We start from the raw sequence: 24399 nt of genomic DNA, 5'->3' as shown, positions 1-24399 counted from the left end.
CACGCCTTTTATCCCAGCACTTGGGAGGCAGAGGCAAGCGAATTTCTGTGAGTTCGAGGCCAGCCTGATCTATAAGAGCTAGTTCCAGGACAGGCTCCAAAGCTACAGAGAAACCCTGCCTTGAAATAAATAAATAAATAAATAAATAAATAAATAAATAAATAAATAAATAAATGACTTCCTAAAAATTAAATCTTCTTAAAATAAGTCTAAAGCTCAATATGGTGTAGTGTGCCTTTAATCCCAGCCCTTGGGAGGCAGAGGCAAAAGGAGTTCAGGGACAGCCTCAACTACAAAGTGAGTACCAGGCCAGGCCAGCCTGCGCTATATAAGACCCTGACTCTAAGATAATATATGCGCGCACGCGCACACACACGTAGTCTATCTTAGTATGCTTTTAAAAGAATATGAAACAACACTTAATGTTTGGTAAAATCAATCATTGCAAAGTCAGCACTTGGTTTACTGGTGTTAACTTGTAAAGAAATGTTTATGCTCAGAACTGTTTCAAAGGAGGAGGAAGACAAAACCCAGAGGAACGGGATGTGTGCTGTGAAACTGTGTCTCCTAGAAATGTCAGAAGCTACACTCATGAAGTCTTATCAACATGGCTACTAAACATGACCTAAACAAGGACAACAGCAACAGACATGCTAATGTGGATAGGGGAAAGCTCACCTAAGAGCCACAGGGATGTTGACAGCAGGAGAAAGAACACAACAAATGGTTATCCAATATCATACGGTCAGCCCTAACACATATACATACAAGTAACATTATGCAGACTGAGCATACACACACGTGCATACACACATGCACACACAAATATAACAAGGAAAGAAACGAGGTCATGATTTGGAAAGAGAACAGTGGATGGGCATACATGGAAGGGTTTGGAGGGAGGAAAGGGAAAATATAATCCTTAAAAAATAAAACAAAAAAAATATTTACAGTCAAAACTAACAGAAGCTGGACATGACTAAGCAGGATATAATCATCGCACTTAAAAGACAGAAGCAAAGTCAAAGCTCAAGGTAAAGAAAGAGCCTGTCTTTAAAAACTAATTACAATTTTTTAAAGTGCAAATTAAGTAAAATGATGTATGGATTAATTTATTGCTTGTTTATTCATTTTTGTGGTGCTAGGGATGGAGGGGCCTTACACAAGTTCTGCCACTAAGCTATAATCCTAGGCCTCTAGTTATCTATGCTTTAAAAAAAATTTAAATTTTATTTAATGTTCTTTTTTGTCCGCTCTCAATAACAAATTATACCTGTCCTACAGCTTGAGCCACAACAGTTTTCCACTTCTTACTTAGGATGAAGCTTGAGAAGCCTGTGGAGCACAAACTATGTTCTAATTCTTGACCTGGGATCAACGTCTTCTCACGCTCCCTCTGGAGTCACGGGATCTCGCCACCTTTCACCCACTATGCACACAACAAACACTCTTGACACCTGGATGGAGGAGTGTGTCTTGGCTCCTTCTACATTACCTTCTTGACAAGTCACCACGCCCGCTCTTTAAGAGACGCGTCCACACAGGCTAATGCACACTCTACACTGGAGCTTCTCTTAAGATCTTCTTCTCTCTCGAGATATATTTTAGGAGTATTTTTTTAAATGATTTTTTTTTTTTATTTATGGGCACTGGAGTTTTGCCTGCATGTGTTGTCTGTGTGAGGTGTTGAATCCCCTGGAACTGGAGATAGTTCGTTTGTGAGCTGCCATGTGGGGATGTGGGGAAGCAACCAGTGCTCTTAACTGAGAAGCCACCTCTCCAAACCCCCTCTTCAGAGAGCTCAATTAGAAACTTATCAACCACTTCAGAAAAGTAAACAAAACATCACATGATCTTGAAAAGATAAAAACTATCTTTGGGCCCAGTCAGCAAGGTAAGCTCACAGATAATTAACAAAGGGTCCCTGGTCCTCACCTCTATACATCAGAGCAGATCAGAGCAGTCTGTCCTTTTCTTTCTATGGAATGGGTAATTTAGGAACACACTATAGAACCTGGAAGTGAGGTTGCAGGCTCTTCTTTGCAGCACTTCCAGCTAAGTTCAATGAGAACCTGTGGGGGCCATGCAGTTACATTGTTCCTAGCTTAATAAGTGTCGATCAGTTATCTTTAGGAAGTCAATTAACTGCTCCTTGGATTCCCTAAGATTTGGTGACACACTCTTCTTTGTTTCTCAACTAGTTCTTTTACAACAGGTTAAAGACGTGGATGTTTTATAGATAAGACCTTATGACCAGCTAAGCAGGCATGTGTAAAGAGTGCCAATGAAGCATTAAGTTCCAGAACAACTAATAGTGGTGCCTAGCATAATCCCTGGCACACAGTAGTGCTCAGACATTTGCTGAATGACGAACACATGAGTTCCAAGAAGCAGAGGGGACAAGCAGCTGTCTACAATGGTATGTAGTGCTCAGATGGCACTAAGTCAATTTCTAGGGCCTGCCATGCTATTTGTAATATATTTCTTCAGCTAAAGAGGGAACTTTTGCTCAAATAAACACAGCAGGTAAATGACAGAAGCCTTGTATATTAGTATCATTTAATTTTAAAACGATATTAGAACAGCATTATACTGGGTGTTCAATAAATGTTTGCTTAGCTAATTTAAGAATCCCTAAATAAAAGGTAAAGAGGTAGTACAGAACCCGTGACAGAACTTAAGACAAGTTCATCCATCCAGACACAAGCCTCTGGAGCCGTGTCAACTGCAGACAGAAGAGTATCTGCACATGGAAACCACAGAGCTCAAAGTTGTGCTGAAAGAATGAAAAAACACATCCAGGCAGGGTACTAGAACACCGGATCTTTGGTGGACTGCTGAGCCCTGGAGCAGGAATTCTCTTTTCAGTGTCACAGCCCAGCACAGAACATGCTACCGTGTTCACTGCTACTGAACAGCAAAGTGGGATCATTTAGGACCCTGAAAATTGAATTATTTTAAAGTCTGATGTGTATCATCTCTAATGTGAATAATTAACAGTTAGGAAAAGTAGGGTTTTCTAAAATTTGTAAAAGTCTATAGCATTCCTTTAAAATACTTTAAAATAGTAAACCCTAACCCACCTCCAGCAATTTAACACTGAAGACAAAGGAATGTCAAGAACAATCCCCTGTCTGGGTGCTGTGAAAACAGGTAGTTCTACCTGACTGAGCTCAGAGAACACATCTGGATTAAGAACAAGATGGACTTGGTTTCTCCTGTCCACTTTTTTTTTTTAGGTTTTTGAGATTTAAATTTTATCTTCCTGGGTTTGCTGGGTTTGATGTTTTAATACTGCTCATCTTTGGTTAAAAACAAATGTCTATATTGAAATTTACTCTGAGTGTACTATTAAAATTGAGAACAAAAGTATTTTTTGTCTTTAGGACAGTACATACACCACAAAGTTATGCCAAATTCATGACCATTTTAGTCTGTGGCTGGTTATAACTAAATGTTATTTAGAAAACTGGAGTCAACTTCAGACTTAGGTATAAGACAGTTCAACTCACACTAAAAGTCATCTTTGGACCTGTAAGTGTATTGTTCAAAGCACACAGTTACTCAAAGATACTCCTGCCACGTTCTCACTAAGTGAGCAAAGCAGACAGGGCTCTAAGCATTTCAGGATTCCTTACACACTGCTCTTTCCTTAATGATCCGATCCCACTCACACTTCAGGCTCCAGGCAAGTACTACTTATTGTGTCTTTAAAGCACCTATAGAAATAACTGCCCTAAACATAACTATACAAAATCCCTATAGGCTAACAGCTGTGTAATACATTATTGTAAAAGAAAAAAAATATTTTTAACCAACAAAAAGTCAGATTATGAAACATTTTGGCAATAGAGGAATTTTTACATCCTCCAAATCTGCCTGAAGACGGTCTTGCTACTAGCCAGGGTAAATGTTGTGTGCCCCCTCCCTTTTTCGCTGTGGTGCTTCTAAGTATAGTGACAACCACATGAGGTTTTCCTAGTCTCAGCACAAGCTCAGGGAGAATCTGGGAAATGTAAGTGGAAACATGAGACACCACTTTATTTGGCAGTTCTTTAAAAAAAAAAAAAAAGGCAGGACAAATGACAAAGCAGTGTTTGGACAACAGGAAGAACAATCAATAGGCAGAAAGCAAGATAGAAGTTTCCTCAGTCCCCAGATCGACAATCGACAGCTGAGAGACTATTTTTTGCTATGGTTGACTAAATATGGTCAGGGAAGAGAGAGGCACAAGAGAGCCTGCTTGCCTGGGAGTGCATGTTTCAAATGCTTAGCTGCCTATAAAGCTCTAACAGCCTAGGCTGTGGTTATAAGCTGACCTCTGTGGTGACTATGTGAAGTCCTGACCTCGATTGCAGACTGACCTCTGGATATGACAAGACAGCTTCACTCCAGATCCACCATTAACCCTGGAAATTCAAACTCCCGTTCCCCCAAAAGAATCTCAAAGCAAGAAAGATGCAGGATATTTCCTGAGGCGTCAGAAGAACCCAATGTACTCTGGTGGCCACAGGAAACAGGGTGAATAGCTACTTGGGGAAGCGAGGTGTGCTGGGGGTTTTATTTGCAGCTTTGTTTTTTGTTGTTGTTGTTGTTGTTGTTTTTAATTGATCTTTAACTTCCTCTGCAATTCCCCCTCTTGGAAATCATTTCATCTAACTTAAAAAAAAACTAGATACATTTTCTTGGCCATTGTAGCAACTTTCCCCCATTACTTCACTTTCTCTACCTATCTATGCAATAATTGATATATTACAATCCAAATCCTATGACCAACGTTGATTAAATTCTAGTGTGTATGTGTATGCACGCACACATGAATGTGTCTAGGTGTGTGTGTGTGTGTGTGTTGAGGAAAGGCAGGAGAGAAAAGTAGATTATCTGATTTTTATCTATTTACTTGTCTTTTAAATTTATCTTACCAAGTAAGGTTCTGTGTTCACTTATACACCTCCTTACTTCACCCAGCTCACAAAAAGCAGTGCTGAATTAGCAGACGGTGACTAGGGCATGACCCTCTTCCTCCTGCATATGCCGCAGGACACTGAGCTCACAGGTAACCATGCACAAAGGCTGACTTGTAAGGATGCTTCCAACTTTCTGCATGCTTATCTAATATTGACTGACTTATATCTTCATTGTTAATCTACATCTGGACATTGGCTAATTTCAAAGCTCAATTTGACAATTTAGCTTTTAAAAAGCCATTGTTCAAATAGTATGACAGATAACTTCATGACTATACAATCCACCACTGACATTGCCTTACTAAAGATTTAAGTCTTTAACGTTTTAGATAAACAATTGTTTCAACTGTTCTCACTTTTCCGGTAAATCAGCATCAATGCCTCCAGAGTATGATAGCTTTAAAAAGCTCATCAAGAATTGTTCATCAGAAACCTAGCAGGCTATAATGTCTCCCCGTTTACTATTCAGGCCACAGAAACGTGTATGACGGTGGATGGCAATTCTCAGCTGCACGGCTGGCTGCTGCTCATGCCAGCACAGCTGCACTAGCTTTTTCCACAAACCACAGAAATTCTCCTCCCCCACAGCTCCCAGGACTCCCTTTTCTAGATTTTTCCCAAACCTCAAATTTTCTCGAGGTCTCCTTTTGAACTAACTCAGTGATTAAAGGTCACTCACAATTTTCTTTTCTTGTGCTAAATATTCAAGGTAAAATCCAGAGTCTCACAGCCTAAAGTGCTTCTGTTTTTTAATGGAGACTTTAAAAAAGTTAAATTGTTTTAGTAATTTTCTTTTATATTAAAAGCCATTTTTGAAAAGTAATCTCGTACAAGTCAAATACTTACATGTCCATTTGAATTTTCATTCAATGCAAACAAGCACAAAATTCAGGCAAGGAACTAATAACAAAAGAACAACAAATAACTTGCCAAATGATAGTGACTTTTTATCTCTTAACTGGAAAATAAATTACCATTTGTGAACATTCATTCACTCACACAATAAAATGACCCAACTTTCAAACCCTGCATCAACTGTAAAATCAATTCTAGTGTAATCTGTTCTTTCCAGTAAGTTTTAAGTAAAAGTATCTGATTTATAAAAATAATTTCAAAACTAATTATCATCTGTTTATAGGATCTTGAAGTAAATTATACAGAAGAAGAAAAAGAACCTGTGCCTGAGAGAAGAACTCAGTGCTAGCATTTCTGAATACACTCAGGACTCCACTGACTCTCTGCAGCTCCTGAAAAAGAACCCAGGAGGCACCCAGTGCTTATGTACACCAAGAACAAAGAACACTAAGTGCATAATGGGATCAGGTAAATTTGTTGTAACACTAGTCTCTGATAAGCTAATCTCTGCACATGATCTATCACTGTTCCATATCAGCAACCAGAAAGTTTCACTATCAAATGGGGGAAACGGGATGCTTCAAGTTTCCACAGCAAACAGCTCAGTAGCGCCTACTCAGAGCACATACTTCTTTATGTACCCATATGAACATACACTGCTATGGAATGTAAAGAAGTATGGATTTTGGGTAGGTAATGGCCACCAAAAGGGAGCAATTCTTTCCAGGAGGATGACCTTCATACAATGAAGTAACCTACTGCCAAGTAAATGGCCACCAAAGATACTAACATCCCCATTTCAAAAGTACCAGTCATTTGCAAGTGCAAATTAATTATACTTAAAGGAAAAATTCCATAGAAATGGATTTTAATTTTTGCTTTAATTCTACATTCCAGATTGTTTGAATACTCACACGATTAAAATTTGACTACTACAGAATAGCACTGATAGCACAAAACACTGAGACACAGAGCAAACCGTTTTCTGTCCTCACAATTGAACTTTAAGTATATCACATTACTCAAATCAGGACCAATAGATCTAATAAGAAAAATAAGGCAACAAAAATCACATTAAAAATGTGATTTTACTCCCATTTTAATAGCTATTCTTCACCTGTGGTAAAATGTATCACCTATTAAAGTCTAAGGATTTTCAGTTTTATATCTTCTTTTCTGACACTACAGAAAACCATAATTTTAAAGGCTATTTTTTAAAGAAAAATTATACTGTACAAATGAACTCTTTGGCCCTTGCCTCTCGTTTGTCAGTTCTTAACTCAGTCTCCAATGTAAATGCTATTAATATGTAAAGCACGAGAGAGAAGGATAAAAATGACAAAATGCTGTCCATGACTAAGTAAAGAGGACGTATTGGTAACAAACTGTCAAATATTTTAAAGTCTGTATTATCCTTGCTTATATCAAAGGGTATTATTCTGCTCATAATGAATTATGAACAACAGTATTTTAGTTATTCCACGGGTCTGAAAGGTTATAGTAATTCTTAAAAAAATATTTCAGCAACTAGGAATTTGTTACAATTCTTAGAAAATGCTGGCTATTCATTTATAAAGTAAAATTTAAAACTGATTCTGTTGCTTCTAAGTTTAGCTAACATATCTAGGAGGGTTTTCAATCACTCTGAAATGTCACATCTAGCACTTAGATCAGGTATTCCTTTTGAACGGAGTACATATTGGACTCTGGGCATCTGCTGACACTGCTGTAACCCAAACATTTCAACTGTCTCCCTGGCAGGGATGACAGATGCTGACATTATCAAACGCTGTACTATTTTTTCCCATGGCCTCTCCTTGCCCTGATATGGCCAGTACATGAAACTGAACTATCCAAAAGCACACTTGAGCAACTGGATCTGCTGAATGGCTGCCATGTAACTACTAAAAATAGAACCAGGCAAGTGCTATCTTCAGCACTTAAGTTCAGGCAATTGCATATCTGTTTCACCAGTAGGAAATATAATGGAAAGAAAATTACATTAATTTCCCCAGAAGCATAATACTTAACAAGCAACAGAAGCAGAATACAATATACAACAATTTGCATATTGTCTGAGCCTATGTCATCCTTCTCCCAGGTTAGTTTAAGAAAATAAATTAATGTGGTTATTCGCTCAGCATTCTTATTTTACAAACTATCTTTTATCAAACTTTTATCTTATGAGTATGTTTCAGAAGACATTCTCCTCAGACAGAAAATCTACAGAAGAGCCACGTTATAAAATGTACCTAAGTGCTGCTTTTAAAAGTATCATGTGGTAAATTTTAATACCCAAAATTCACGGATTATAGCTAATTACCACATGTCAATGTATCACTGATCTTATAAAAAAAAACTAAGCAATCTATACACAAAATAACACAGAATTTAAGAAAACAGATCTTCAAAGAGGTTAAATTACGACCCCCAAAGTTAGTATGTCAACATAAGCAAAAACAAAGCATGATACTGAAGACATGTGTGATCTATTTATAAACTAAATGACAAAGGTATTTTCTTAAGGTCACCCATATCCCTCCACTCCTGTCAGCAACCTACTTAGCCCTCAACTATCACACTAAAATAACAGTGCATGACTCTTCCTCAACTTCTAGTTTAATTACTTAAAAACCGAGCTTGCAGGCTGGATGTGATGGCACACCATTTTAATCCCAGTATTCAGGAGGCAGAAGCGGGTAGATCTTTGTTTGAGGCCAGTCTAGTCCACATAATGCATTTCAGGACAGCCAGAGCTGCACAGAGACACTCTGTATAAAATAAAATTTAAAAAAAAGGAAGGAAGGGAGGAAGGGAGGAAGGGAGGAAGGGAGGAAGGGAGGAAGGGAGGAAAAGAGGAAAGAAAAGAGAAAGAAAAAAAGAAAGGAAAAACGAACCTGCTGAGAGAGAGATTGGAAACATCACTTTGAAATACATTATGATGCTTGTTCTTTTATAGATGTTCTTGATTTTGAAAGAGAATATTATGTGCATTTGAGAATTAAGTAAAGACTTACATTAATGTGCCAAAGGGAGAAAACTTCTGAGGTGCAAGAGTCAAGAGCAGCAAGCAGTAGGACACGCATGCACCTACAAGTAGGACTTTCACTTGCAGCGACTGGCATACCAGGACAGGAATTTCTAACAACTGTCATCTGTGTTTCTACAAAAGAGCATGGAACCTGTTTGGATCCTAAAGTAGCAGCGGCAATGCTTTGCTAAAGCTGGTAAAATGGAACCAAATCGCCTCTTCAATGGATTTGGTCCCCTTCAACCAGCTGTAGCTATGCATTGATTACCACAGGACAGTAGCATTTCATCTGTGAGTACGGATTACATGACAACTAATTCGCTTACTGAATCTATTAACTGTAATTAAAATTAAATAACTAGCAACTGTTAATTTTATTTGGGAGAACTATAGTGATTATAGATGTTTATTAAAAGCTTTATGGAAAAATGTGTGATAAAAAGGATTTCAAATAAAGTTATTTAATTTGTGGTCTTTGGTATTAACTTTTCATTTTAATTAATAAATTGTTAAAAACCTATAAAAGCATTGCACATTTAAAAAAATCACATTATTAAATTTTTCCTTCTTCTGAAAACAAGAAAATGCCTACTCTACTTCCTGATGAACTTCCTTAAAAAAGAAAAAAAATCTGAGAAAGTCATCAAAACTCACCTAAAAACATAATGAAAATATAATAGTGTGTTTCACATGGGTATGCATATTTTAATTATTTATATAGTTCTTAAAAAATATGTGTATTTGTATGTGTCTGTGCAGGGCATGTGCACAAGCGTGAGATGCCCACAGAGGGCAGTGGCATCAGATCCCCTAGAGTTACAGACAAGGTGTACTGAACTCAGGCCCTTTGAAAGCAGTATATGTTCGGAACTGCTGAGCTCTCTCCAGTGCATGCTATGCATGCATTAAATTATAGAACACTGTCATAAAATTGAGCACTCCAGAAACTGAGTCATTATTTTCAATAGAACTAGCCTTCAATTTTGTTACTATTTACCGTTAGCCTAATGATGCAGAATGACATCTCAAGTCGTCAACAGACTTTAATAATAAACATCTAATTCTTCTGACCCTGAACCTGAAGCAAAGGTTTCTGAGATTTAAAACAAAGAAAATGCTAAACATTTCTGCTTATTATTTATGAAGACTGTGCCTCACCTGGCAACTGACCGACCTCACTAATAAACATGCCCCTGCTCTCCTGCCTGTCTTTCACAAAAACTTTTCTCACAAGTCTCTCAATGGAGAGAAAACTGCAGGAGACAAAAACAGAGACCAATATCCACCCAATTTTCTCAGTGACTACAAGAGACCTGCAGATGATTTAGTGTTCCTTAATAAACAAAACATCTCAGCAATTGAAGAAGGTCCTGCAGTGCAGGCAAGTACCTAAGTAACATGTCAATGCATGTTCCTCCAAATAAATCTGATTTTTACTTTTATCAGCACAGATAGTTTTGTTTATCTGGATTTACAACTGAAATTTCCTTTATTCAATGAAGATAAAATAAGAGGACAAACTCTAAGAGGAAAACTCTCTCCAAGCATCCACTGCATGGCTGGAAATGTAGCTACAGGGTATCCTGCACATACACAGCCCTGAGTTCAATCTACAGGACTACCAACACTAAACAGAAACAACAACACCAAACATCAGAAAACATGACCAGTATTTTTCTGAGTTAAAATTCTCAAACCTACAGATCAGCTTTGAAATTTACACTCTGTCTTGATCTGTACCTTCGAGTACAGATCTCAAAGCAGATCTTTCGTAAACATGAGGCACTGAGACATATTTTGAAGAACAAGATAATAAAAGGTTTCCTTCAGAAAATCATATCCAATAATTATCAGTTCTATCATGTTGCTGATGCACTGCTGAAAAATTACTGTTATTAACTAAAAGCAAACCTGGGGAGTAGGATGTACTCAATTTCTACAGACACATATATAAGTGTATATGCAAATTTCGAAAACTTCCCACATTTTCAGTCATTAAAAAGTGGAAATAATTACAAGCAAATACTTGTCCCAATACTAGCTTATATAATGCTGTTTAAAAAAAAAAAAAGAAAAAAGAAAAAACTAATGAGGGGAAAAGTACAAAAATTCTAAAAAGTAAATTCCTCAAAAAATACCCAAGAATTTTACTAACTAAAGAACTAATCCCTAGTTACAATTAAACTGAAACAGAAGTCTAGCATGCAATCAATCATACTACATAATTGCAGCCAGTGCAAAATAAAAACAGGCTAAAACATTACAATGTGGACGGCAGCCACATTAACAAGAAAGACTAGAAAGCAGTCAAAGAAAGGAAAAGTGTTCGCATGTCTGTTAATATTTGAGATTTTATCTAAAAGAGGGAAAATTTTAGCATTTGGAAATTATGTGCCATATCTATTTTTCTAAGGTAAGAATAAAGGCCCAAAGTCTAGAAAGAAATGTTAACTTTAATAAAGTATCTGATATGAAAAAATCTTAAATCATCCAACATGCTATTACAACTGATACTTTTAAATGGTTATTTAAATGGTTATTTAAAAGTATCAGTTGTAATAGCATGTTGGATGATTTACTGCCTTCAAATAAAAGCTGTATATGGCAACCAAAAGTGATGACAGCCCAAAAATAAAGAAAAAGGAATAAAGAATTCATCTAGCTTTTTGACCAAAGCCATCTTGTGATATAATTAGAGCGTTTCGTTCCTTTTTAAAATATCGATCAGATGTATGCAGGTATGTGCGCACAATAAACATGCAGGTCTGGGGACAACTTGCAGAAGTCAGTTCTCTCCTTCCATAACTGCTTCCTAGGGACTGAACTCATGTCATCAGGCCACAAGCACCTTCACCCACTGAGCACCTCTCCAGGCCTTTCCTTCTCTTCGGGATGCCACCTAATACAGATTAGCTGGCTGAAGGGGTCACTGTTACATATTTTCTGAAGAATCCTCAAGAATTACACAAGAATTCAAGAAATATAAGAAAACTATTCCTCTGCCTAAATAGGGTTAGATTATTTACTATACTAACCTCACATCTAATGAAAACGAAGCAATTCAAAGTACTTAAGATATCTATTTTCTAAAACATCTAAACTTCTAGTCTATTAAACTTTATAATCTAACATTATAGCCTACATTCTCTCAAAAATATTTTTGGCTATTTAATTTGAAGTGCTTGCTCCATCTGAATACCTACAGTTATCTTATAAAAGTCATTCTGTAACTAATCATATATTATCTTTTAAAATCTTGTAGTTTCTTTTCTGTTAAAACTAATTTGAGTGTGTGCTATCATACATGTGGAGGACCATATGCATTACTATGAATACCCATAGTCTCAAGGGAAATACACAGTTAGCAGGCCACGTATGTGAGTAACACAAGCAAACGGAAGAGAACTCTGGTGGAGAGGAGGCAGGTGCAGGGGAAAGAAGGGAAGGTGATTTAGATAACATCCTCATGAAAGAAAAATGTTTGCGAGTCTGGGGGAAGAGAGTAGACAACTGCTTTAGGAAGGTAAATGGTGTAATAATGTACTGAAGGGCAAGGCAGGCTGAAAGATTTCAATTAATAGAAGATAAATTCAGAGAGAAGGATTCTGGAGACTCAGCCTGGCACAGTCATATACACTTGCCTGTAACCTAGCACTCAGGAGACTTGAGATGGAAAAATGGCAATTCAAGGCCCACTTAAGCTATAAAATGAAGCTATCTTGAAAAAGAAAAAGAAACAGTTTGAATGCCAAGACAAGACCTATAATTCTCACATACTTCTATAAATGAGGCTATTAACACCCAACTCAAACACTGTTCAAAGGCTATAGCTTGATGGCACAGTGTTCACCTCAAAGCTGCAAGGTCCCGAGTTCAAGCACCAGCAGTGCAAGCAAAGAAAATCAATTAGTTTTAAATTTTGAGCTTTGAAAAGAATGAAGTGAGAGAGCACCTGATGTACTCAAGCCTACCATGAGATATCACCACTGCCATCATCTACTGGGAGACGGAGACACAGCAATTACTCTGTCTCCACAATGCAAACGTATGAAGAGTCTAAAGATCTGTAATCTGAAAAAGTCCAATATGTGATGGACAATACAGTCCTTTAACTCCCCACCCCAACCGCAGTCATAATATAAACCCTTTTGACTTCTGTGACCGCCCTGAAGGGCACCCTAAGAAACTTTAGCAAACACATTAAGGAATTCTAAAGAATAAGAATTTACAGGTAGATAAAATTACTGAACAAAGTGAATATTTTTTCTAAGTCAAAATACACAGGGTTTTACTCAACTATAAAGAAACTGAGGTTAAGTTAAAACTGTTCCAAAGAGTGGGCCGATGAAAACCTCATCCTCCAGCAAAGCTAAGTGCTGGTGCCTGAGGGTTCTGCTAACCCTTTATGAATATTAGGAGTCTCTGAAGGCAGCTGCTCTCATATATTAACCAGCAAATCCTTTTCATCTACTACAAAAACATGATTAGGGTTCCCAGATGTTACACATCTAAATAACTCAGCATTAACATCTTAAAATGCATTTAATTAAACTTTTTAAACATTAGCCAGCATCCGGATATTTTGTATCTATACTCAATAGACATCTAACCATTTCATAATATTTATATTTAACATGTACCTGATGAATAAGGGTATATTTTCTACAAAACTTTATCATTTGAGATGCTGAAATTAGCTGAAACTGTCCTCTTACATCAGGAAAACACAACTGGAACAACAGGAAAGCATTTGTAAACAGCACCTAAAGCAGTAAAGAGGACATTTTTACCTGGGATTTCCTCTCAGTGCAGCATGGTGCAGGGCATTGAACCCATTGTTGTTTGTGATGGTCACATCTGCTCCAGCTTCCAAAAGAACTGCCAGGATGTCATCCCGCTTCTTACTTATGGCATCATGGAGAGGGGTGTCACCTTCAGAATCCTTATTTTATTTTTTTAAGTTTAAAGAGATTTCCATTAGTTCCCTTTCCATTGATCACCACATCAACAGGAAGACTCTCACTGAACTTCTAGACAAAGAAGCAGGCTCTCTAACAAGCAAACAATTGTCAGTCAGCAACCATGCTTAGAGCTCCTGTTGGTCTGCTGTTAAGATGGAGATGGTGGTGATAGTGGTGGTTGTTTTTGAGACAAAGACTCCACACTATAGCCCGAGCTGACCTTAAACTTGCTCTATATTGTTGAGACTGGCTTTGAACTTCTATCTCTACTTTCTGAGTGCTGGGATTACAGGCATGTGCTAACATCCACAACTTCAGGCTCTATTAAATATATAATGCAGGCAAAATTGGCAGGTCTGAAGATATGCACAAAGCCCTAGGCACTTTCTCCAGCATTACACGAAGTGGCCATGACAATAAACACCTGTAATCCTGGCACATGGGAGGTAAAGGCACAAAGAGCATTATTTTGTGTACAATGTGAGTTCAAAACCAGCCTGGGCTACAAAGAGACAAACAACAAACATACAGCAGCAGTCGTAGAACCCAGAACAATGAGTTTAAAGTCAGTGGTTTTCAGCCTTGACAACACAAGTATCAATAATTTTTCAGTTTTCTATATATTAATATAATATGCAGCATATTATATTAATATGAATCAACAAACTGAAGTCTTTTCAAAGTACAGCAAAGTGACTATGGAGTTCAAAACAGAAACAAATCTAATCAATACCTATAATTTCTAAATCTGCTTTTTAGAAAATTGTATCTTTGTGTATGGGGTGCATGGGGCAAGCGGAAATGCAGGTGTGTGCACCCATGCATACACCCACGAAGTCCAGAGAAGGACATCAGGCATTCCCCTCCACTCTCCTACTCAATTCTTTTAAGGCAGGGTCTCTGAATAACTTGCAAGTTTACTGTTTCAGCTAGACTGGTCAGCCAGTGAGTTGTGGGACGCATTTGTCTCTGTCACCCCAATGCTGGGGTTTCAGGCATGTATAGCCATGACCAGCTTTTTGTGGGGGTGCTAACTATCTGAACTCATGTCCTCTTGCTCATGTAAGTGCTCCCTCTCACTGAGCCATCTCTCCAGTCCCTCAATTCGACTGTTTCGGAGGTATTTAGCATTAATCAATTTACTTAGCAATAAATTCTAATTCCATATCATCTGTTTTTATAAATTCAATCTTACTGGAACATAGCTACACCCATGTGCTTATGTATTAGCTATGATTACTTCATTCTATAATGGCAGAGATGTATGGCCTTGAAACAAAACACGTAAAAACCTGCAGTACCATTTGGACTTTCACAGAAAATGTTTTCCAATCACAGGCACCCACCCACATAAGGTATTCCTAATCCAAATTCAATCCAACCACCTACCTTCTATTTGGTGGCACTAAAAATGTGTATCCTCTCACTTGAGGAGAACTCTTAACGTGCTCGGAACACCCTTCCACAGGTCCCTGGTCTGTCCTGCTTTCTGGTCCCCACAACAGCTATTCCAAAGCACAAGTCTCAATTATGCTCTGTCTTCCCCAATCCCAATTCACATTCCCTACAGGTGACTTTGCCTCTCACTTCAGAAAGGCAAGTGGGTCTAATTCCTTCTCCTTCAACAGATCACCTCAGTTCTCCCTCCATCCTCCATTTCTGCCACATACTTATAAAACCACATCCTAGCAATAGTCTCTTTAGAAATATTACTTCCTAAAAACAAATTGCTGAGCAGCACCTGCGACTCTCTTCAAAAGCTGCTGCTCTGAATATTCCATTCTTCAGCCACATCCTAAGATCTAGGAAGTCTCTATGCTGAGAATCATCCACACCATAATTCCTCCTGTTGTGTTCTAATTATTATTGAGTTTTCAATTTAAAGAAAGTAGTTTGACATATGAACTTGCCCATACCAAGTTCAACAGAGCTGGCATATATACACTGCCCATGCATGTTTCAGCACTGCCAGGGCATAAATTTCATTTTCATTTTTCAATTTCAGTTCAACATATTCAAACAATGCTTCAAGGAACACTTTTATTTAAAAATAGTAAGCATTTCAAGTCTATTTTGTTAAAGATGATAGAGGTAAAGAAAAGCTAGAAAGGAACCTAAACACTAATATATTATGATTACATACTATTTATTTTGCTATGAAGTTACATATTTATTCCAAATTTTAATTTTGTGTCTACAAAAGACAGTGTTTAATAACCATGATGAGCACATCTTGCACAAACTGTATTTCTCTGACATGTGTGGCTTACATTCATCTAGTTGCTAAATGAGCTTGGAAAAAAAAATCATTCCTTAGGTAAAATTTTTGCTTCAAAAATTAGGCCACTTTCCTTCCTACTATAAATCAAAACAATATTATTTTCCAAAACAGGCCTAAACGAAGAATCTAGAATAAATTAAGCTACAATGAAAATATTTTTAAATGGTTATGAAGTAAGTTATTTTATATCACCCTCTATCCTGGATATTCTTCACAGTAACAAATTTACACAGAACTTTCTTTCCTTTAACAGAGTTCCATCAATGCCTGCTCTGTATATTCCTTTCAAATCTTACCTGGAGACTGGGATGACACCCAAAGTCCAGCAGCGTCTTCACAACCTGAAGATGGCCTTTATTGACAGCGATATGCAGAGGAGTCTGCCTGCGCTTATTACGAGCATTCAGGTCAGCGCTGCCTCGGTGCAGGACTTCGATAACAGCACCCTCATCTCCAAAGGCTGCATGGTGAACAGCTCGATCTCCATCTTTATCCTGAACATCAGCATGAGAGTTCAATCAGTAGAGTTAAGAAAGAAAAGCTGAAGCTTTAAAATGCCACGAACCAGAATAACTTCAGAAAAATTGTGGAAAAATATAAATAAAACCAGTGAGACCAATAAAATAGCTCTAAACTGACATGAACATTCACAAATGATAAAACCAGATCAGTAACATTACAACATATTTGAACTGGGCCAATACTAGAAGTACTTTATTAAAACTCTAATGTTAGGGAATCAAATTTAGGGTCTCCTATGTAGGTAAAAAACATGCTCTACAGCCTGTGTACACCCAGCTCATAACAACCAACCTTTCAGACAAGAGCTCACCAAGTAGCCTCAGCTAGACTTGAGCTTCATGCCTCAGTCTCCCAGGTCCTGGTACTTTCAGTGTGTACAACTAAACCAGACTGAAAACTTTGAAGTTACATGAAAACTACACTAGTATCAGCTAAGTGCTAACAAAAAGTATGCACAGCAATGTGGTCTTAATTATCTAAGCAGAGATTCGACATTACATTAGAGGAACAATATGGCCTTAATTACCTACATAGAAATTTGACATATTAGTCAGAGTTACATCTAAGTGCTGAATATACCCACTTCTGTATATTTGAGAATAGAAATATATTTCTAAATAATGCATAAAAATATAAAAACTGAAGACTGTACCAGTAAATTCCACAGTTCCAAATTCTTAAAACTCTTTGATAAGAATTAAACTGTGCTTGCCACACTGTATAACAGTCATATTTCTAAAGAGATGAGATGAACTTTTTTATATAAAGAAACTACTTTATAAATGGAAAAATGGTTGTACTGTGCCATAAAGGCAATATATATTATGTATCACATATATTTATATATAACTAGTTTCATTACCTTTGCAGAAGTAGAAATGCATAGAGAAGGGTACTATAAATGTTACTGTATTCATGAGAATACTACACTCCAAAATGTCAAAATTGATGGAGGAGAGTCATCTGTCTATTGATTAATAAAGAAACTGCCTTGGCCCTTTAATAGGACAGAAAATTAGGTAGGCGGAGTAGACAGAACAGAATGCTGGGAAGAAGGGAAGTGAGGCAGTCGCCATGCCTCTCCTCTCCAAGATGGATGCAGGTTAAGATCCTTCCTGGTAAGCTACCACCTCGTGGTGCTACACAGATTATTAGAAATGGGTTAATCAAGATGTGAGAGTTAGCCAATAAGAGGCAGTGTTTTAAAAGAATACAGTTTCTGTGTAATTATTTTCGGTGTAAAGCTAGCTGGGAGCCGGCCCGCTGCTCCTACTTCTACACACTATGTAAGCCTTCAAGCATTACTCCAAAACAATGACTCTCAATCTGCGTGTTAGTACCTAGCAGTGGGCACCCAGTATCACTTAAACTACTTTTCAATGATCACACAAGTAAACGGCTGTAATTAAATACCTCTAAAACAACTGAATAAGTACAAAGCAGGCATTGAATTCAAGATAGATTTTTGTTGTTGGGTTTTTGTTTTGTTTCGAAGTATTTGCCTGCTATCTTTCAAACCGCTATCAAGGGTGATTTTTATATAGAAATCTGCTTCAATAGCATTTCTGGATAAGGTAGAAAATTTCTACCTTGTGAAGATTTCCAGCTGAATCAGATTAGGAGCTTTTGTCACCAGAATGAAGGAATAACAAGCACTGAAATCAAATATCCCAGAAAAACAAGCATATGTACATGTACACACATCCTGACACAGACAGACAGACAGAAATGGATAAGTAACTAATTTTCCTAATCTCCAATTTAAATGGTTTTTAATTTTTATTATAATTTTTAAAATTCTGTGTGTATAGTAGAGAGACAGAAAGACAAAGAGACACAAAGAGGCAGAAAGAGAGTATGAGTGTTAGTTTGTGGATATGTGCTCATAAATACAGGTACCCTTAAATGCAGAAGCATTTTCAAACCCTGGATCTAGAGTTACAGACATTTGAGGCACTCAACGTGGGTGCTGGAAACTGAACTCAGGTTCTGTACAAGAGGAGTATATGCTCTTAGCCAGACCCATCCCTCCGACCCCACTATTATAATTTTTACCTTTACATTTAAAAAGCGAACAATCCACTAATACCAACTAAATAAAATGGGGATTATTTATGAAGATGAATTTATTATACTTATGGTTGTTAGAAAACTATTAAGTGAAGTCAGACACAGTGTTACACACCTATAATCCTAGCACTAAGGAGGCTAAGGTAGGAGGACTACAATTTCAAGGCCAGTATGGACTATATAGTGAGCTCCAGGATAGCCTTGGGTTAAACAGTGAGTGAGACTCTGTCTTAAGATAGACAAGAAAGCAGGCTGGCAGGCAGGCAGGGAGGGAGGAGAGAGAATAAGGAAGAGACAGAAAGAAAAGAGGAAACACACACACAAAACAACAACAACAACAAAACACCACAAATCAGAACATGTTATGCAGTTTATGTAAAAACAAACACTAGAAGTTTTAAATGCTTGTATATTAACGACACTATAAAGAAAAAACATTTTAAAAAATTAAAGATTATAGAACACACATACATACAATAGGACACTACAATCACACTTGTTTCTATGTTTCTCTTCTAAATTGTCTTCTTCTGAATTATTCTGAACACACTTGCAGCATGGCCGGTCCCTATGCTATCCACATAAGGTTCTATGGAGACTCTGTGAAGGGTCCTTAAACTAACCCTAACACCACACCCTTTCTCTCCTGTCCTCTCTCCTTTCAATGTTAAACTCTTGTTCCTATTGCAGCTGCCCTATCTTGCCTAAGAAAACTACAGCCCACATAGTCAGCAAAAACTGCCCCACAGAGCTGCATGCATCTGCTTCCTCTCTGAGTACCTTTATGTGTCCATCAGAATCCACAGCCATTATTCTTGAAATGATTTACCCATCTATTTTCTCTCCTCCTCCTCACCACAGCTCACCTTGTCTCCATTCATTCTTATACCAGACACAGAAGTTTCTGCACAGCAATGTTGCTGTCTCTCTGTGACACGGACTGATTCCCATTGCCCTTCTGCTTGATTTGTCTTTATCAAAGTGGCTGAAGAAGACACTGTTTTAATCTACTCAGTATTTGTGACTGCTACAATTTGAAAATGATTTGTTAGTATAAAAGTGCTGGAAGCCTGGTCCCCACGTTGGGAGTAGTAAGAGTATTAAGAGGTGGTGAATCTTTAAGACAGGGACCTAACGGGCCTTGAAAAGATGAGTATAGGTCTCACAGCAGCAGGTTAGCTTCAGAGTCTCGCTCCTATAGGCCATCTTGAGTCTCTCTAAATACAATACTTCTCCATCATTGAACAAATGTCCTTGTAGTATGACTGAGCATCTTTTGGGTATACGCCCTGGTGTTGCTGGGTCCCGAGATAGCCAGAACCTGTAAACAACCTAGATGTCCCTCAAGGGAGGAATGGATAGAGGTGTGACACATTTACACATTGGAGTACTACTCAGCAGTAAAAAAAACAATGACATCTTGAAATTTGTATGCAAATGGATAGAACTAGAGACAATCATCCTGAGTAAGGTAACAGAGACCCAGAAAGATAAACGTAGTATGTACTCGCTCGTAAGTGGATATTAGCTGTAAAGCAAAGAATATTGAGCCTAGAGAATTTGGGTAACAAGATGAACATACATAGATCCACCTGGAAAGGGGAAATAGACGGGATCGCCTGACAAGATTGGGATGGCGGTGGGGAAAGTAGGAAAGGCAGAAGGGAGGGGAGGAGAACTTGAGGGACTGGAAGGAGGAAGGACAGAGATGTTTTGATTGAGGAAGCCATGATGGGGTTAGCAAGAGAACTGGCAGTAGAGAAATTCCAAGGAATCCACAAAGATGACCCCAGCTAAGACCCTAAGCAATAGAGGACAGGGTATCCAAATATCTTAAATATCACCACAGAACCTTCATCCAGCAACTGAGGGAAACAGAAGCAGAGACCTGCATCGGAGCACTGGACTGATGAAGAGTGGGAGGAGTAGAATATGAGCAAAGAGTCAAGACCATGATGGGGACATCCACAACAACAGTCTACCTGAGCTAATGGTAGACTTTAGCCAGTCAGGGAAGGAAACAGCACAGGTCCAAACTAGTCCCTCTGAGTATGAGTTGTATGGCTGGGACAGACTCTGGGTCCACTGGCAGTGGCAGCAGGACTTATCCCTACTGCTTGTACTGGCTTTTTGGAACCTATTCTCTTTGGATGGATACCTTGCTCAGCCTAGATATAGTAGGGAGGGCCTTGGACTTCCCCAAAACAATGTGCCTTACCCTCCCTGAGGAGTGGATGGGAGTGGGGTGGATGGGTAGGTAGAAGGAAGGGAGGGAGTGGGAACTGGAATTCATATGTAAAATGAAAAAAGAGAGTTTTCTTTTTAAAAAATTATTTAAAACAAAACTAAACAAAACTGCTCCATCACTCTCCCTTCTGTCTACTGATGGGGAACCTCCTTCAGCCAATGGCCTTTGAGAGGCTGGACCAGGTTGCGTGTGGCCTCGGGTACCAAAACGGCTCAGGTCCATCTGTTCTCTTTCTCTCTCTGCTCACCACACCTGGATGTTGAATTTCATTCCTGTTCCCCATTACGATCTGTGATTTCTCCTTTAATAAAAAAACCCCTTACTATACCCTATTCAGAGCTAGTGTGGGATTCCTTTACTCATGTTTCCCTTCAGTCTACAGTTGATATCCCAAGTCTTTCAGTTTTTAATGGTGATGGGGTTTTTAATAACAAATTCAATTACTCTGGGAACAAATATCTGAAACCATATTAATGGTGGTAATTTGAGTCCTGCTTGGTATTTAACAGAAAGATCCTTTTACGGTGATCACTCTTGAAACCACTTACCTATTCCTTTTCCACTTTTACTGTTTTATTTTGCTGTTTTCATTAATGAAATAAGCAGAATTGGACAGAAGAAACAACTAGCTTTTATTGTTTGTCTCATTTTGTCTTTTGGTGTTTTTGTGTATTGGTCTGTTTTTTGGAGACAGGGTTTCTCTGTGTTGCCCTGGAAATCCTAGAACTCGTATAGACCAGGCTGTCCTTGAACTCAAAAGATTCACCTGCCTGCACCTCCTGAGCACTGGGATTGCTGGGATTAAAGGCCTGTGCACTGACTGCCGCCACCACCACCCAGCAAATTAACATCTGTTTTAAGAAAACAAAACAAACAAACAAACCTGTATTGTCTACTTCTGCTGGTTGAAATTTTTAGTGAGAATACATACAAGTCATACAAAGTATTATGGTAAAATCATGATTTGTTTTCCTTACTCCATACTCAAATCTTTTAAAATATTATCAGACAAGGAAATGAAAACAAGTTTACTTGCTACATTGCAATGATACCAGTGGACTGTAGCAGAAGAACGACTTGTCAGGAAACTGAATCTTTTACAATGAAATGTTCTGCCCAGTATAATTTTAGAATCCAAACTATCATTTAAATTTTGCCTTTATGGGGTAGGAAGGTAGCTCCACCAGTAAGTACTTGCCGTACATACAAACATGAATATGAGAAAAAGAGGGAGGGAACAGATGGAGGAGGAAGGGGAAATTGGGGTATATGATAAAGCCTCATATCGCTCCCATTACTTAATTCTCAACTCAAGTAGTCTTCTAAACCTTAGTGATATCAACCTGTTTCCTGATAACCTAAGAATGCTTGGATAGTATCTGAAAAGAAAGGGCATTCATTCAAACCTCCATATCTTTATACTTTATCAGTGAGGGAAGAAAAACACCCCTGAGTCCCTGAAGAGACCCAAAATTTGTTCCCATCTGAATACACACACATTCTCACAGGCCATGATGCCTTAACCTGTATATTAAGGAGGAAACAGAAAGCAATCTTGTGTTCAGTCTGCCTTGTCTGGACAAAGCCAGCTTTCCAAAATAGCTTTCTGAGCTTTCCCTAAATCAAAGAAACAGAAAGGAAATATGATAAACAGTCTATCCCCAGCCCAAGAGCGGTTAATGTGAATTCTTATGGGGAAGAAGAAGAAAATAAAAATGGATGAATTTTGTGTCTATCTTGAACTATACGTTGTTTATATTTTAATTAAAATTATAAATAGTTTTTCTTCCAACATTTGGGAAACTGGATTTTGTGCTGTCTTGTTTTGAATAATAAGCATTCTTTTATTTCTTAATTGCCATTACAAAAACCGACTATATTAGTAAATACACAATTTGTCTTGAATTGATGTCAAAGGCAGCCACTCTTCAAACGTTAAGTAAAACCATGGGTAGCATCAGTAGCAAAAATGCTGAGTTTTATGTTTTTAGCATTTTGATGTTCTGAACAATTTAATGAAGAAACATAAGGAAAAAATACTATCCTTGTTTCCAAGAATATAAACATCTAATTATTTAGATTTAAAAACAAAATAGAACCCTAAACACTGACAGTGTCTGCAGAGCCTCCCTACCTCCCTCCCCTCTAAATCAACAGTTGGACAAGGATCAGGAAAGACATGAAGAGTCCACTTAGTGTTCTGACGAAGTACAGATGGGAAAACACAAATACAGCGTTCTCTGGGAAAAACTAATGTGATGCCTCTGTGACCCAACTTCACTTCAAGACCCGCCAAAGTTGTTTCTGTCTACTTTGTTAAAGTCTGATTAAGGCTCACATCTTACCCTTCTCAGAGATTCCAAAGAACTCTTATTAAATTTAAGCTGGCATAGAAATATCACTTTCAGTTTCTACAAATTACATGAATATGGAATAACTTATAAAACAAGGAATACAGCACAAGTCCCCAGAGTCTCACTGTTCTAGCTAACAGGCAATCTCCAAACTGAAGGCTATTTACAAACAACCAAACTACAGCACACACCTCAAGCTCCAATCTGCTTACTGTACTGACCATTTTGTATCTAAATTCAATTAAGCAGGGGGAAAACTTACTGATGAAAATAATGTCAACGTCATTCCAAACTCCTCAGCTACACCCTATTCTGTAGGCTATCTCCCAAAGGCAAACAGACACACAAATACAGAATAGTCCCATACTGCCAGTAAAGACAGAGGCTTTTATTGGTTTTAATTAAACAACAACAACAAAAAAAGTAGTTTCAGACTCTTGTTTCTTTAGCTCTCTGATTTCAGAAGGGCACAAGTATTTCAATAGCTGTTACTACTTTGGATTCTGGAGTCACTAAATTTAAAATGATATATTCAGTTCAATTTCACTCCACTCCCCTAAATGCAACCAAAACAATAATAAAATAAAATTAATTGCCCTCCATTTAAAAAACACTAAAATTAACAAAATAGGTGTGTGTGTGTGTGTGTGTGTGTGTGTAAGACTTACAGTCAGTACTCACCTAGTACTCACATTCTAGGCGAGAAAAGTGAGAAGCTAAAGAATTTCCTCTAAGAGCAAGAACAAACAAACAAATAAATAAATAATGTCTGTCTTTACCAATTTTCTTTATTAACATGTTGAAATTCTTAGCAAGAAAAAAAATGAAAGAAGAAAGGACATCTAAACTGTCATGATGAAATAATTTTTACTCTAATTTTAATAATGTTTTACGTACAAAAATCTTATTTTTGCCTAAAAATGCAGCTGCAATTCAAAAATAAATCTAGTGAGTTAGAAAATACAGAATGACCATGTAAAGAAAAACTTGCAACATATATATAGCAGTATTAAACTCAGAAAAATAAATAAAATAAAATGGAATCTATGTTACAATACCTAGAATAGAATGCTCGTAACATATTTAACCAAAATGTAAAATATCTCTATA

At 37.6% G+C, this 24399-nt stretch overlaps 1 protein-coding gene across 1 annotated transcript in view; it reads right to left on the bottom strand.

The window, feature by feature from the left end:
• Mib1 (MIB E3 ubiquitin protein ligase 1) overlaps positions 1–24399 on the bottom strand; it is a 105835-nt gene that overhangs the window by 25997 nt on the left and 55439 nt on the right. Inside the window, exons 10-11 of the mRNA XM_050149066.1 lie at positions 16392–16604; positions 13644–13795 (exon numbers count right to left, since the gene is read on the bottom strand). Coding sequence (XP_050005023.1) covers positions 13644–13795; positions 16392–16604 — 365 coding nt within the window. The remainder of the gene's footprint in view (positions 1–13643; positions 13796–16391; positions 16605–24399) is intronic.

Source organism: Alexandromys fortis, unplaced genomic scaffold, assembly GCF_014885135.2.
Source record: "Alexandromys fortis isolate MF-2015 unplaced genomic scaffold, M_Fortis_MF-2015_v1.1 scaffold_4, whole genome shotgun sequence".
NCBI lineage: Eukaryota > Metazoa > Chordata > Mammalia > Rodentia > Cricetidae > Alexandromys > Alexandromys fortis.
Note: the sequence above shows the minus strand (reverse complement) of the source record. Positions and strands in the feature narration are given on the sequence as shown.